At 41.6% G+C, this 17146-nt stretch overlaps 1 protein-coding gene across 2 annotated transcripts; it reads right to left on the reverse strand.

The window, feature by feature from the left end:
• Positions 1–3552: 3552 nt before the first annotated feature.
• LOC310965570 (protein DDI1 homolog 2-like) lies at positions 3553–17059 on the reverse strand. Of its 2 annotated transcripts, XM_083939242.1 has the most exons (11): positions 16944–17059; positions 16611–16789; positions 12070–12199; positions 11111–11401; positions 10816–10942; positions 10594–10721; positions 10300–10428; positions 9513–9616; positions 9162–9354; positions 7278–7326; positions 6794–6894 (listed from the first exon to the last, which is right to left on the reverse strand). In XM_083939242.1, the coding sequence occupies exons 2-10, from the start codon at positions 16746–16748 to the stop codon at positions 7316–7318; spliced, it is 1251 nt and encodes a 416-aa protein (XP_083795368.1). In that variant the 5' UTR covers positions 16749–16789; positions 16944–17059; the 3' UTR covers positions 6794–6894; positions 7278–7315. The 2 variants fall into 2 exon arrangements, with proteins under 2 accessions (XP_083795367.1, XP_083795368.1); XM_083939241.1 differs by lacking the exon at positions 7278–7326 and having other exon boundaries at positions 3553–6894.
• Positions 17060–17146: the final 87 nt, after the last annotated feature.

The raw sequence follows: 17146 nt of genomic DNA on the forward strand, positions 1-17146 counted from the left end.
ATTTTGATTGGAAATAGATTTCTGAGGGATTCTAATTTTATATTTCATGGAAAAGTGTAATGTTAAGGGTGGGGATGGGACAAAATCCTTTTTTTTAGCCTTCTAGGTATTTTTTAGTCAAAGTTTACATAAATGATCTTCTAATTGAAATGAGGATGATGTGCAGGGCGCTTTGCTTGATAATATCATGCATACTATGGATAATATTCGAGGGACGGACAAGGCACCAATTTGGTGGAATGGCCCAAAACGGTTTTACCTCATGAATGGCTTCTATTGCCTTTTTGAGATTAGAAATTGAGTCAGAGCCTGGTTCAGTCAGTTTCAGGATGCTCTGAAATCAAAGAAAACCTAATAGAAGCCACTTCTCAAACATGTCACACAGGTTAAACATATAAATTTGGATGCTTTCAATTCAAATACCATCAGATGCCTACCTCCAAGATGAGTTTAATACGAGTTATTCTCTGGAAGGGAAGGACAAGGAATGATTTCAGGCGCTGTCTTTGACACAGCGGGTCTTTCTCGAGCTTCTTGATTGAATACAGAAATCTTCTGTTCTGCTGCCTTGAAAAAAAGAAGAGATGTGCTTGAATGTGTCTCATGAAAAGTGGGTGTTGTGGAGTGATAGCAGTGGTATGAAGTGCAGAATGGAGACTTACAGCAGCTGGTTGACGAGAGTCTCTTGGTACATCATGTTAGTCACATATGGCACATAGAAGCTGTGAAACACAGGACAGTGCTGCAGCACAATGTCTCCGACCTGAGACATCAACACACTCTCTCCCACTCGAATTTCTAGATCCATAAGAAACCTAGAAGAGACAGGACACCGGCTCAGCAGGGACTCTAACACAACCACTTGTACTTACTGGTACGTGGAGCTCTCACTTCTCACTGGCTGCCATCACACGACTAATGTTGGAAAATAAAATGTGATGCTCCATTTGATTCAGGGTCTGTTTCAGTTCCTTTGACGCACAGAAATGATTGACAGCAACTCCAAGGCTTCTTAGGTACGATGCTTCAGAGCCGATCAACTCGAACATCGACTTCAGAGGAAGAAAAAGAAGAATTAGGGAAACTTTCTCTGTCACACTAAACCTTAAAGAGCATTACATACACCAGATAAAGCAGGAATCTAAATATTAAAGTTAAAATCCGTAAGAAAATGTGTAAACACCAGGATTGTCCTTTAATAAGTCTACGGTCTATAAACTGATCTTAATGTAAACATTTCACACCAGCATGGTAAATGTTAATACGACACCTTTCAAGTAACATGCTAAATTTTGGTATATACAATGCACTAACATGAAATATAGAGCTTTCCACACCTCCTGAAGGCGAATCTCTCTGGTTGTCAGGTCGCTGAGCAGCCCAGACGCCTTCACCTCTTCTAGATCTTGCCAGAGGGTGCATGGAGTCACCCTGATTGGGTGAGGTAGAGGTGAGGATGGAGATGCTTCAAGAGGGTTAAAGTGAGATGATGTAGCCTCAGAGCTGCAGTGAACGTTATGCAGACCCTGCAGATATTGGGGGGTTATCAGCTCAGACACAAAACCGTTGCTCAGTCTGTGCAGATCATCTTTCATCACTTGCAGACAGTAGTCTTGATACAGAGGGACTGCAAAGCAGAGAAAGAAAGTCAGACTTTACATTGCTCAAAAGGAAAAAAACACCATTCAATCACTGACAAGACCTATTGAGAAAAGGTAAACTTACAAAAATGAATGTACTTTGACTGGAATGATACACTCAGCACTTCCTCCTCAGGTGAATCTGCTGCCCTGTGTTTATAAAGTGCCACAGTTAGTTAAATATACAAAAGATTGTAAACAGTATACAGATTTGCAGCCTCTCTTACGCTTCTGTACTTGTATCCTGATCCTCTAATGGAGACAAAGTTGGATTGTCCTCCTCAAGTCCAGGTACTGAGAACAACTTGCACATTTTATTAAAATCCAATGTGGCAGTTAAAGCCACTGACCTGAGAGCTGAAGATATGTCTGTGGGAGGACTAAAAGAGGACCAATGTAAATCATCATAATCCTACGTGTAAAGTTTTCTGCAGGCACCATGTGGTCCTTACCTGCCATCCTCAAACTGGTTCAGGGAGTCACTGATCTCATCAAGGTCCTGCACACTGTTGGTTTCCAGAGAAAACTCAGAAGGAAGGCCCGGTCTTGTCTTCATGGTTTGTGTTTTTGAAATCAAATTATTCACAGGATGACTTTCTCCAAAGTAGGAGCGTAGATTAGCGATAATGCTGCTGCTGCTCAAACAGCGGCTGTTTTCATCTGTGCTGTCAAATTGAGCCATAACTCCTCAGTCGGGACCTGTTCTCTCACACAAGACTCTTTATTTTAAAACTCTGAACAAAGTTTAAATGAATAAACCAATTGTGGATGTTGTTCTACTGAGGCATCCTTAATCTCCCCCAGAGCCACTTCAATCAGATGCAGTCTGAGCTTTGCTAAGATGCAATCACCAAAACTGGAACCAGGTGTGGCTCTTTTTTTTCAATCCTCTGGTGACATCTAACTGTGTCCCAGTTCACTACATAATAACTCAGGGTGTCCATTGTTTTCTACAGATCATTTTCCAGGACTCTTTCAGTGTCGATCTAGCTGCAATGACAGACACTAATATGTTTCTCTCTGTCTGATGTATTAGACACACAGTCTATGGCTTCAACTTATTCATGAAATAATCTCTCACATGCATAGAAATTGACACATTTCGCTCACTCTTACACAACTCTCCCCTCAGCTATCTTCTTTCTTGCTTTTTCCTCCCATGAGGCTAAGTGTAAAAAAAAAATACATTTGTAACTTTAGGATGATCCTGAACATAAGCCCTTTCAGATGGAGCTCAGATAGACGTTCATTAACAGCTAAGGGAAAAAAAGAAAATCAGAAAATGTTGAAATTCTTTTCCAGGACATTTAATTTTTGGTAAGCTGTTGTCCAGGACGTTTGGACATTTGGGGGTTTGATTGTTGGCTGAACTAAAGCCATTTTCAACATCACCTTGGGCTCTGGGAAATTCCGATTTTTCATTTCACATTTTATAGACCACATATATATCTAAACTTAATCAATTAGCTAGCCACAGCCAGAATTTTTATCAGGTTTTGAGCAAGTAGTGTCCCTTGGAAAAATGTCAAAATAAAGTTTAATACAAAAAAAGTGAAAATGCATTCCTAAGAAACACTATCACCACAATGCATTGAGCGAAGGGCATGGAAGAGCTTACAGTTGGGGAAGAATGACATTTGTGAGCTTCAGAGAGAGAGAGAGAGAGAGAGAGAGAGAGAGAGAGAGAGAGAGAGAGAGAGAGAGAGAGAGAGAGAGAGAGAGAGAGAGAGAGAGAGAGAGAGAGAGAGAGAGAGGATCTTATGACTTTATTATTATTAAAATGCACCTCTAATCACACTGCATTTACTTACAATTAAATAAAAATCCACACAGTGTACAAATACTTGTTCCATTTTATTTTCAATTTAAAACTTCATACAAGAAAAAAGTAGATAATTCAATTTGCCTGAACATTTGTATATGCCTCAAATAAAGCCATTAAATCATTGATATATGATGTACTGACATGGCAATATTCTAACAGATTAACAAAATGAAAATGGGTGTTTTTAAGGTATGAACACACACTAGGATGATTTGACACAAAATAAGGACTTTCTGAACAGGAGCTACAGATAGTTCTGTTATCTACACATTGCAAACCTACAGAAGCCGTAAAGGGTCATATTTCCCGTGATAACGAGATGATTTTCCTCTGTTTTATCGTGATAATTAATTTGAGAGCTAATGAATGAAATGCCAGAGATTTCCATCACACCTGACATGTCATGCCTTGTAAAGTCGTCTCATATCTTGAAAAACACTTTAGACAACACTGACGGATGATTTCAGTTGGTTATTTACTGTTATGAAATTAAACTGTAGTCTGTATATTTATATATACATGTATATTATTTGTTGTAATATAATATTGTTGACAAAGTTTGTTAAAAAACAAAACAACTGTAGTTAATGAGGACATCAGGCTCACTCATGCCTCTGATAAAGCTGAAGCCATACTAACTTTTTAGATGATGCACACTAATGTGAACATCTCATCTCATCTTCAACCGCTTATACGGGGTCGGGTCCTGGGGGCAGCAGCTTCAGCAAGGGACCCCAAACTTCCCTTTCCCGGGCCACATTTACCAGCTCAGACTGGGGGATCCCGAGGCGTTCCCAGGCCAGTGTGGAGATATAATCTCTCCAGCTGGTCCTGGGTCTTCCCTGAGGTCTCCTCCCAGCTGGGCGTGCCTGGAACACCTCCCTAGGGAGGCGCCCAGGGGGCATCCTTACTAGATGCCCGAACCACCTCAACTGGCTCCTTTCAACGCAGAGGAGCAGCAAATGTGAACATTACTTGTAATAAAAAGACATAAAGCTGTTGCCTGTGTCAGGCCTCGATTGAAGAGATCTGTGATGGTGATCGATATTCTCCTGCTCCTCTGACATTGATACACTTCTCCAGATCTCAAATTATCTCCTTATCACAAGAAAAAGGAGAATCATTTTGTTATCAAGGGAAAACGGATCAAAATTATCTTATCACAGGAAAACAGAGGAAATAAAATGTATGTAATGTATGACTTTTTAGGGCTTCCGTACAAAGCTTTCAAAGTGTGCAAAACAATAGATACAGTAAGAGTACTGAATTAAAAAAAATGCTGTCTATGATCATACATAAAAAAAAAACGCACTTGTGGCACACTTGATATTTCAGTGTGATCCCGGCCGTGGATAAAGCTGGGCTTCCACTTATCTATTTTGTAAACTGGATCAAAAATGATCAACCCTTCCAAACTGCAGCAGTTCCCACAAACTTTTCCGTCATTGGGTCACAGGGTGTTCTTATTCACCAGAAAATTACTTTAAATCTCTGTGTTTGTGCTGAATAATCTAAAACTCATCAGACAAGAGTTATTCTGAAACGGGAAACAGATTAATTTATTTTTATTGATGCTTCACAACTTAAACGACAAATTATAATAACCTTTAATGGACATTGGGCATTTAATAATGTGTCAATGTTGTACAACAAAAAGAAAAGAAAAATCAATCTACCATACAAAATCTCTATAAACCAATGAAATGGGTGGCCACCCAAAACATCTGCATGCAAACACACCTCACATATCTGCAATATCCAGAAAAGTGTTACCAGTTGTCCGGTTTGTTCTTAAATATTCTGTACGACAAAACCAAGAGACATTTCCCTGTGTTTATACGTGCTTCCTGCTGAAGAGGGACTGAGACATCTAGATCGGTAACAAGATATAAATAAGACAGATGCTGAGTTGGGAGTCTGGGGACTCGTATGACCTGTAATGAGTTTAGGTGGGCACAGTGATACTACGGGCTAGTAGTGCCAGCAGAGCTAGCTCCACAACCCCGTGGGCTTGTTCCAGTGCCTCTGTAGCCTCCCTGGCAGAAAACCCTGCTGCCTGGATTCTCTGGATGTGCTCAGCTGGAAATTGTTCTATAAAGGGATGCGGAGAAAGGAGAAGGGGGGCTGGAGATGTAAGCTGGGGAGCCTGAACAAGAGGAGGGGAAGAGGGGGGTGAGGTGCTAGAGTCTTCCTCAGGTGAGCCCACTGCCATTGACAGAGGGCTGAGAAAAGTATGCTCAGTCTGGAGGCCAAGAGTGTCTGGGGTGTTGGTGCCAGAGGCTCGTCCATCGGCGACCCCTCTCCCTTGCTGTCCCTCGGGAGGTTCCCTGAACTCCAGGTCCCCTGCAGGATCAGGAGGAACTTCTGGCTCAGGCTGAAAAGTGCTGATGTTAGTCGCTTCATTTTGCCAACATCTATGCTCCCCCCTCTCCACTGAGCCGTCTGAACACTGTGGTGGTGCCTCCACAGTCTCTGCTGTATTCCCGCCCGGATGCTCATCCTGGCCAGAGAGGTCAGGCACAAGACACTTAGATGGTCCCTCATCAGACACAGCAGCAGCATGGTTGGCTTTGGCATCGCTTGGTTCTGCACTTGCTGTAATGGCAGTGGAGGGGGTATGCTGGGTGGTTTCGGACATCGGGGTGCGTGGCTCTGGAGCCACTTCGTCGGTTTCCTGTGTGAATGGATGTGAGGGGGAGCAGGAGGTGCTGCGGTTTTGGGACTGAGCACGGTTGTTGGACACCAGCAGGTCATGAAGCTCCATCAGAGCGGCTGCCAGTGACGGGATGCTGTCGGTGCTGGAGCAGTGCTCTCCTTCAGGCTGGTCCCTGTCAGAGGACACCATGCCCTGGGAAACAGTGGGGGACTCCATTTCAACCGAGTCTGGTTGGCTAGGAGCACTCGGACAGGCTTCTGTGGCATCGGCGGAGTCAGACTCGGTCACCTCCTGCTCCATGGGTTGAATGGGGGAAGGTTCCTCTGGATGGAGCAGCATAGGGCTGTTCATTACCTCATCTGAATCAGTATCCCCCTCTGTGTGGCCAGGCTGTAACTGACCCCCTGGATGCTGGGATTCTGTCGTCATCTCCGCAGGAGGGCTACATGTACGGAGGACGTCTGTTGAGGGACTGGGTACAGGGAGAACTTTGGAGTTGCTATGCAGAGGGTGGACCTGATGAGTTGTTAAACCACTATCCTCCGCTGACGATGAAGGTTGAGGAAGCTCCTGGAGTTCAGGTTGGTCCGGGCATAGCCCTGTTGCTGAGGCCTGCTCAATAGCGGCCGGGGCAGACTGAGAGCGATCCAGAATTTGGGGCTGGCCAGAGGAAGAGTTTTGGGAAGGGGAGGTGGACGAGGACATTTGGTCTAAGGTTCTGGGAAATGTAAATGGTGGGGGTTGTGGTGAGGTAGTTTGTCCATCTGCAGTGTCTATTGTAAGAGAAAATATAACTGGGAATGAAACAGTGTGTAAACCATGTGGACGCATTACTTTAGATAATATGTGTTTTAAGGAACCTTAAAACACACATTGCATTACAGAAACTCTTGTAAAACTCTTGACTACCTCCTTCATATATATATATATATATATATATATATATATATATATATATATATATATATATATACATACATATATTCTGTGACCTGTGCTGCTTTTTATTGTTAAATGTATTCAGAATAAATACATGAATACATAGAAACAAAAGTACAACATCAATTAACCAACCCAAGAGCAAAATAACAGCAAAATAAAATACATAAATAGCAATGGACTTAGCACTGGCAATGGACTTATGAATTTGCAGTACCTGGTTGGTAGGGCCCTCTCCAGATGTCTCCAAATGCATCAGTGCTGTCCTGCTCAGGGGTTAGGGCGCACACCACACACATCATGCAAAGGGACGGAGAAAGTTAGCAGTCACACACAGAGCATGCACCAACCTATAACCCTTTTCACACACACAGATGTGAAAAGTGTCATCCAAAAACAAGTTGAGCTCATGTCCTAACAGATAGGTCACCGTGTATTCACATAACCCGTCACTGAAACTCAGATAACTTAATTGAGGTCACGTCAGTAGGACATTTGATAAAAATAAAAAAAATCCCTAAACCATGATAATCAAGACCAAAATTTATTCAACAGCTGATTGATGCATTTTCTCTCATGGAGGATTCCATGACATGGCGCCTCCAAATCAAAGTTTAACTGCTGCTGCTTTTTGTTTGAATTCCAATGCATTGTGGAGCAGTCATTGGATGGATTTAATAACAAAGTGTATTAATGCACAATAGAATAAATGTTAATGTAAGCTTTGAAAAGCATTAAAAGGGAAACACTTTTCTGATTATGTTTTGACAATCTCAAATGTTACAACACACCTCCAAGTGGTGGAGAAAGCACCACTATCTGCACAGTCAACTTCAGACAGTTACCTTTATACCAAACTAGGACTGGGGGATATGGATTAACTCCTCTATCACATAATATGTTACTTCCAACTGCAGTGTTATTTATTGTGACATAGCACATTTTAACTGCCAGTAACTGTTTATTGCTCAACAGGGTTTTCCCTACCATCATTTCACCAACTATTGCCTGTGGCGCCCTGCAGCTTCGATGTAGTGACAGTTTATTTTTTGGTGAATAAATGCTGCAGCTCCAAAATACCAAAGCTAAGTTACTGTGTCGTGCTTGCTAACATTACATGCTGAAGCTATTGGCAACTTCATCACAGGCGGAATTTAAGGCAGTTCAGCTATTATTATTTTAATGTCAAGCCACTCTTTCAAGTTTTGATGACAGTTTAGATGACATCATGTAGTCACCAATTTGTATTTTAATAATGACAAAACTCTTACTCATAATCATTAGAAAGCTGTCTCACAAAACTGAGATTTTTTTTGATTAACAGCTAATGCTACCTGATTGAACATGCATGGTGTCTAGTCTGCAGTCTCATTTTGATATATTCAACTGTCAAAAAAAACCTGTAACTTACACTGTACATTTACTGACAATATCACTGTCTGCCCTGCTGCTGGACACTTTTAAATCTGCGGACATAATGTAACCAGTACAGACAGTATTGTTGATTAGCACAGCTGAAGTGTTTTCTCCAAAGTCCCTCTCAATATAAGTTTAAAAACACAGTAAATGACAACAACATCACACCCAGAGGGCAGCAAAAAATTAAGCCAGGCATACAGACGACTGCCATGTGTTATGGCTGCTAATAAAGTAGTACCAATTAAATATCACATAGAGACAAAGGTTGCTACTGCAGTGTTAGCTCAGTAGCCACCATATAGAAATACCTTCAAATCATAATAATACATTTGGTTTTAAGTGCCTTTCACATAACCTAGGGTCATTCTACATACAGAAAGCCATCTTGTATAGTATACCTAATCATAAATGTTTCCCTTTAAGCTTAAAAACCTCGATCATAGCCAGGAACTAATTTATCTTCTTTTCTTATATACACGTATAACTGACCTCATCTTATTCTAAATCATATTTCTTTTGTTGAGTTGATGACATGACGTGTTCATGACTGATTCAGATGACTGCATAAATGGGGTTGAGAGTAAGAAGCTTTAGGTGGCACATGCAAATGTGGTTCTAACTAAGCTGGAACAAGCCCAATGAAAAACAGGCTGAAGTGCAAAGATGGGACACTATTTCTTACCGCTTTCCTGTACGGACTTCCAAAGTGCCTCTGCCAGTTCTCTGTCAGCTGTCTCATCTGAACAGGTGTCTTCACGCCCCTCAGCTCCGTATGCCAGTCGGGCACACTCTGGCAGATCTGCCTCGTTTAGAAAGCGAGTCTCGGTGCCTGTAGTGCCTATTAGAAGCACGCTCTTCTTCAGGTCGATTGAACACTACAAGAAAAACAGGAAAAATAATGCTTCCAGATAATCTTCAATTTTCCTTTACATTAAGTATACAGAGATCAGAAAATGGAGTCCCTTGTATTATGTAATTAATTGCAATCCAACCCTGTATTGCATAGTATGATGAGATAAATAGGGGCTCACACCTGATGTCTCTTCAGCATATCCAGGCCAAGCAGCATGTCCATTGGCTGGTCCTCCAAGATGGAGAATGAACATGGAAGGAAGTCCCCTTCTATCTGGACCTGAGCTACATGAGCGCAACGAGACAACAATATTAAAATAAACTACACTTAAATTTCATGTAGAAGCTTGAATGTGGATGCAGTCAAATTAATACATAAAGCTATGTTGAATTGTAAGCGTAGCTAGTTTGTCTACATCTGCAGGAAGTTACTTTGGCTGTACTTGGAACGGCCTACTATACTAGCAGTGCATACAGATTTTTTTGGGCAGTTTTCAAAGCTTTTATTAGATAGGGCAGACAGGAAATGGAGTGAGAGAGAGTAAAACCACTTCATACCCGCACATTGTACAATATCACAACAGTTAAATAATCGCGTGCAACTATTTATTTCAAAACACAACTATCTCTCTATCCCTCTAACCATTCAGCACATTTTCAGCACTTTTTTACCGTAAGTAGGGAAAAAAGTCTAAACTTGTGTGATGTTATAATACACTTTATTTATAGCCGCCTCCCTAAGCACTCAAGCACACCGTACATTTGTTAAAAACAGTGCAACACACACAATAAAAATGGGGAGTAAACAAAAATTTCAAATTAGGTTAAAATAACAATAACACAGTGCGAATAAGGTCAAGGGAAAAGGCAGTTTTGAAAAGATGGGTTTTCAGTTTGGATTTGAAGTGAGGGAGTGAGGTAGTGTTCCTGAATTATATAACACTCAAAGAAAAACATTTTACACTCACCCAAATGGACTCTGCCAATGATCTTCTGGGTGCCCACTCCCTTGGCAATCCCTGCCCAGCGACGGTCCACCAGCCGCATGATATTACAGCGCTCAGCACATGCTTGGCTCATTATGGTCATCTGGGCTCCTAAAAACAAAGAATATCAGAACTCTACAAAATGTTTAACCAAAAATGGCGGTGAATAAAATGCTGTGTAGATCCAAATGGTACAGTAAGTATCATATTATATATAAAATATAGATATATTTATACTTGTTACTACAAATGGGATCAGGATTAATGGCTCATTACCTGAGTCAACAAAAGCTTTCACAGGGTGCCCATTGACTCTACAGTTAATGTAGAGCATAACCACCTGTCCAAAGCTTTCTGGGGCCTCCTCCATTGCAATGGTCATGTTTTCATCCACATTATGCTGTCTGGAATATGCACAAATCCTAGGGTTAGAGACTTTTTAGAGATTTTAAGAATGTGTCCAAGTGGTCCACAAAATGTATGGTTTCTGCACCATACCTGATGTCCTCCTCAATCTTTGCTTGTGCATCCAAATCAAAAGGATCAGCAGTCAGAAGTCTGATCCTCTCTTGCTCTTTCTTGGCTCGATCCTGCTGTTGCTCCACCAGCACTTTGGTAAAACGCTCTGTGGAAATAGACAGTTACACTAGCATGACATATTTTCTAACTAGAGACCATCTTGCCATCACACAATGGACCACACAATACCAGTGTCGCTGTTGTGGCTGGTATCAAAATTAAAAGACCATAAACAGAAATAATGGCGTGTGACGTCAATGGCTTTTTTGTTTACCCAAGTCTCTGCTCAGCAGGGCCTCAGCAAGTGGCGGGTTTCGCTCCTTGAGGAGTGAAAGCTCATGTGGATTAGATAGTAGCATCTGCTGGAGTAAGGCAGGGTCGTCCAGTTCCTGAGGAGACGAGCCATGGAAGGCCATTGGCGTGCAAGACTGTGTGGCGGGCTGCGGTGGAGGCTGTGGCGGCTGCTGTGAAGCCTGTTGCTGCGGCCTTATGACACTATGTTGACTAGTTGAAGAAGAAGAGGTGCCGGGGATTGTGATGGAACTAAAGTCAATATGTGGCAGACCTAAGGAGCACAAAGGATAACTGGTGAGCGACTAGCATCTAGCATATACAAAAACTCCCTAAATAGATGATGCAGAAATCTTTTATTTCTTGTTAATAGCGTTGTTGTATCTCTAGAAGTAACTTTCATTGTAAATATCAGCATTTCTGTCTTGGTTTTGCCTATTTCAATTTAGGCAAGTCTCAAAGTCAAGTAAAGCTGGAAAGTTAGTTGCCAACTTAAAGGCCAACTGTTCTGATAATCAATTAATCGGTTTAAGTAATTTTTAAAATCAAAATTCTCTGATTCCAGCTTCTCAAATGTTAAATTTTAATGGTTACTTTAATCCTCTGTGTCAGTGAAGAGAATATCTTTGAGTTTTGTACAAAACAAGACATCTGAGGACATCATCTTGGGCTTTGGGAAACACTGATCAACATTTTTAACCGTTTTATAGACAAAACAACTAAACGAGAAAATAATCGACAGATTAATCAACTATGAAAATAATCGTTGGTTGCAGCCCTAAAGTCAAGTCCCAACTTCATCTGTCTTCTTGTTTGAAAAAACATCAAACCATGGAGCAGTTTCATAGGACCTTAATGTACAGTAATTGGCATCTTAACTGGAACTTGGCAACAGATCTAAATCAATAGCTTTCATGTAATTTCAACAAACGCGTGCATTACCCGGAAAGGCTGGCTGGGTTGGTGGTGCCCTTCTGTCAGCTTGCCTGAGAACCACCACATCTCCATCCTTAACACCATAGGTCCCCAAGGCACGAGTGGGGTCTTTTAGGGGCTGTTCCACATATATGATCTGTTCAAGGGAAAATACAGAATTAAATTTCATTTATCATACAAAAGATTTACAGATTGTTGCTCCCACTGTATTTTAGGTTGATACTAGATTATAAAATCCACAACTGAACAAGCTAAGGATGCTTGTCACGGATAGACAGATATTGTATTCACTCAAATTGCACAGAATTTACAATTTTTTGGTTGTAATTTTTGGTACTTGCTTTTGCAAACTCTACTTTTCAGTAAGTTAACCAAATGTAATATTATAGTTTCACTGGTAGCCAATTTAGTGGTCGACCTGACTGAAACAACTATAGCACAACCCAGAGCTACAAGGTTATATATATATATATATATATATATATATATATATATATATATATATATATATATACACACACACACACACACATATTCAATAGCAGACTAAGCTGGAAAGGGAGGTGAGATATTTTGGAAGCCTGTTTCTAAGACAGTACAGAAATTAGAAATTAAAGAAATTAGAAATAATCTATCAATCAAAATCAATTAAAATATATCAACTAGTAATCAGACTAGTCACTTCAGCTATACAGCGACATACTATTTCGCCCCAATCAAACATAAATGTTACTGCTTTAAACACTAAAGAAATAGTACAATGTAAACATGTTTGATAGCCTCAATTAGGCTTGGACGGTAATAAGGCAATACAGTATACCACGGGTCTTAAATATAGCAACGGTATCAGTTTCAATACCGCCATTAAAAACATGCAATGCGCTTATATATTAGACAAGGATTAAATATTAAATCTAATTTATTTAATGCCTAAAAATGCATTCGTGGTTGTCATCACGTGACAGTGTGGAGGAGAAAGAGAGAGGGGGAAAGATGGCAAGTCACGCACCAAGTGACCTGGTCTGAAAGAAGAACACGACTAAATACTCATGAGGCAACTTGTAAATTGTGCAATAAAATGGTGACCGCGAGAGATGGAAACACCTCTAACCTAAGGACGCATCTCCGAAACAACCACCCACTCACTGCTGCAAGGATGCATTTGGCCCCGAGTTCCCTCAGTATAACCGTTTCAACGCCTCCCACTGATACCGATACAGGACCAACAACAACTAGCGCCAGTTATATGCAGCCGACGATAATGGGGGCCTTCGGGAAAACAACAAAGTACAAAAGGGGCAATGTCCGTTGGAAAACCTGTACTGATGCAGTGACAAAATACTTGGCGGAGGAAATGGTCTCCTTCCACACAGTGGAAAAAAAGACCTTTCTGGACATGGTAAAGGTTCTAGATGTCCAGTACGAGCTGCCTAGGGCTGCCTCGAGCTGTCCCACATTTATATAATATTTATATAATAAAGTTAGAGACAAGGTTCAAGTGCTGCTGCCAGAGGCAGACAGTTATTCCTTAACAACCGACATGTGGTCTTCAGTTAACATGACATATGTCCCTGACTGTCCACACCATTACACCTGAGTGGAAACTTGAATCCAAATGCCTCCAAAAAACGTATTTTCCTCAGAGTCATATGGCGGACAATCTTGGTGCTGCGTTTAGAGGTGAACTTCAGGACTGGCAACTTGACGAGAAAAAACGTTCAGCCATAACCACTGACAACGATACCAATGATTCTGCTGAATTCAGGTTCCTGCATTAGCCGTGGCTTAACCGCTTCGGTCACAATCTAAACGTGGCTGTCACAAATGCATTGCATGACCAGAGGCAAAAATCCAAGCGCGCCCTCGGACTATGACGTAATATTGTCGAGGCCTTTTCACACAGCTGGCAACGTAAGCGTGCACTCCACATGAAGCAAGTGGAGTTGGGACTCCCAGAACATAAGACTCATAATGGTAAGCATAAATTTGTGTCTGAATAGGCCTATCTGAATCTGTTACGGTTAGATGACGTAGGACCAACTAATAATAGAATGGAATAATATATACTAATTAGCTTATTTGTTTATTCATTCATCTGGGCCCATTCATTCATTCATTCATCAGCAGGACTGCGCAACTTGCTGGGGCTCCAAACTGGCAACTCCTCGAGCAGGCCCAAGCGTTCAGAAACATCCTCTCTGATGACAGAAGGAGCAGCCTGTCCCTGACCTGGCAGGACATGGATGTCTGGAAAGCTGTTCACGACGCACTGAAACCAGTCGGTGATTTCACTGATATTTTGTCAGGAGAAAATTATGTGACCAGTTCCTCTATCCTCCCTATAGTCCAGCTCTGCAGGGACAATGTGTTGGCTGTGTCAGAAAACGACCTCCAGCTAACAAAGTCAATAAAAACTGGAATTCTAACAAAGTTGGAGGTCAAGTATGAATCCGATTCAGTGTGCAAATTAATGCGAAAATGCACTTTCTTCGACCCGCGTTACCGTGGACGATATGAGACCGATGACAGCGCATTGGCTGAGAACAAGGCTGAATTACATGATAAGATTGTGAGCTTAGCGAGGGAGCACCAGGAGGTCCAGTGGCCATCAGAGTGGAAGAGGGAGAGACGCAACCCGAACCCCCACCAAAAGAAAGATGACTCTGGGAAGTCTCCTGCAACAAACAAGCCGATGCAGAGGCAGGTCCCGTCGGCAACGCAGAGGACCGAGTCGGAGCTGAAATAACAGACTACTGTTTGGAGACCTGTTATTCAAGGAGACGAGGACCCACTTCTATAGCGAAAATATGCTGCCGGGAATTTTCCCCAGATGTCGCGAGTGGCCCGAATGTACCTGTGCATCTGTGCCACAAGCTCACCATCAGAGCGGGTTTTCAGCACCGCAGGTAAAGTTGTCAGTCCACAACGTGGCCTGTTAAAGCCGGACAAAGTAAACATGCTGGTTTTTCTGGCGAAAAAAATCTTGACTAGATTTGTTGCCACTTGCCACTCAGTTCTGCACTGTGTGTAATTTTTATTGATTTGATTCAGTTATTTTTATCTGTTTTTTGTTAAAAACAATATTGGAAAGATGACTGGACTGTGTTTTAATTTAGGTCTATTGATTTGCAACAGTTGTTATAATATGGATGTTTACGTTAATTTAACGTAACTGTTTGACTGTTGTATTTGCACTTTGCACTTAGAAGCTGCTATTTGTTGCTAATAAAAGTTGTTAATATTGCGCATGTCATGTTGTGTGTATTCAGTTTCTGAAAGGTGTAGGCACAAGCGAACAGTTTGGTGACGTCGTCTGAGCCTTATGTCATCACTTTAACTACTCACGGTAATGCTGTAAAATAGGGAGGAGGTTTGACGGTATCAAAATTTGGATACCGCCCAACTCTAGCCTCAATACAACCCCAAATGAGGCGATCCCTGTGTTCCCATAGCCCTATGTTCCCTCATTTCTATTAAAAAAATGTCCTTGCATCAAAAAAAAGCCCTATGTTCCCCCAACATTGTGTTTATTGGTAAAGCAGAGTTATGGCTAAATTATGCCCAACGCTAAATACGATAGATACATACAGAGCCTATTGAACACTCACACTCATTTTGTCCATATTTGTGCACTTTTGCTGGATGCTGCTGAATACAAACCAAACGGAGTAGTAGGCCTACCCCACACTCATAATTTTCCTCATGACTTGAGAGTTCAAGTGAGGGAAAATACGTTTAAGTCTGAGCTAAATTGTTTTCTCTCCTGTGTTGGGGAAAAAGTCCAGAATAATCTTTCTTAATATTTCTTCCTTAGGTTTTTTTTCCTCCATCTGTGGAACACAGGGTGGAGGAAACATGGACACAATCCCCCACAATTGGGGACTTTGTCATGGCAGCTTTTATTGCATTGCCATATTGAATAGGTTTAGATTATTGTGTAACCATTTTGGACTAGAAATCTGGTCCACTTCCCCAGTAAACGTCAAAACTATCTTTATCTATCATTAAAGTTTCAATCGACGTTATACCCAACACTGTTCAATGTGAAAAGTGTTGGGGTTATCTTGAGTTGACGTTAAAAGCCGTTAACTGACGTCACTGTGGCATTGGTTCGTGCAAAATGTGTCTCGATAAAGCCAACGATAAGATTGGTTGGATAGATTGGTTTGGTTAAATTCGTGTTTTAGCCTAACCAGCTCTGACAACAGTTAGCTTCATTTAGTTTTACTTTCGGTTAAGGCCAACCACTAAAGCCATGGACTGTAACAGTTTATATGACTAAAGTCGACTGTTTTTGGCCGTTGGTGGCACATGTCGACAAAGACCGACTGTTTGTAGCCGTTAATGACCGTTGGTGGCACACATTGACAAATTACTGACCGTTTGTAGCCGTTATTGACATTTGGTGGCTGCTGTTGATAAACTTAAGTTTCGCAACAACCCGACCATCAAAACAGCAAAAGTCCGATTCATGCTAGCAAGTCAGCTAGCTAGTTAGCTATTAGCTACGTTAGCTCTGTGGCTACAGCTAGCCGGGGTCTTCTTACTTGAATTTCCCCGGCTGGGATCCCTGATTCCAGTTCACAAAGTGCCATAAAGTCTCTCAGTTCCAGCTCCGGGGACACATCGAGGGCGAAGGTGGTCTCTGGGCGATCCCTCGGCGCGCAGAAAACGGTGACCAGCATCGCTTCTCCTTTTTGGGGCAGGTTCACTAAAGACAACCCCGCTGCAACAGAATGCGGTTAGTGTAGTTCCTTGTTGAACAGAGGAAAGATCCAATTATTTTGGATTTTCACAGTTTTAAGATGTGTTTCAGGACAAAACGCGTCAACGACGGAAAGTAACGTTACACCGAAAGACAGTGACTGCTTTGCACTTACTAGGTAAAAAGCCTGTTGTGTCAGTTTCTCTTTTAACAACTCAACAACATCAAATATTGCTCAGGCGTGCCGCATTTCACCCAGCTTGGTTTTCGACATGTCGCATTACAGATTTTATAGTCGTGACCTGTAGTTTCTTCTTCTCATCTGGGAAACAATGTAAGCCAGAGTCACATTACCACCATCTAGTGGAACCTCTGAAG

Source organism: Echiichthys vipera (genome assembly GCF_963691815.1).
Source record: "Echiichthys vipera genome assembly, chromosome: X".
NCBI lineage: Eukaryota > Metazoa > Chordata > Actinopteri > Perciformes > Trachinidae > Echiichthys > Echiichthys vipera.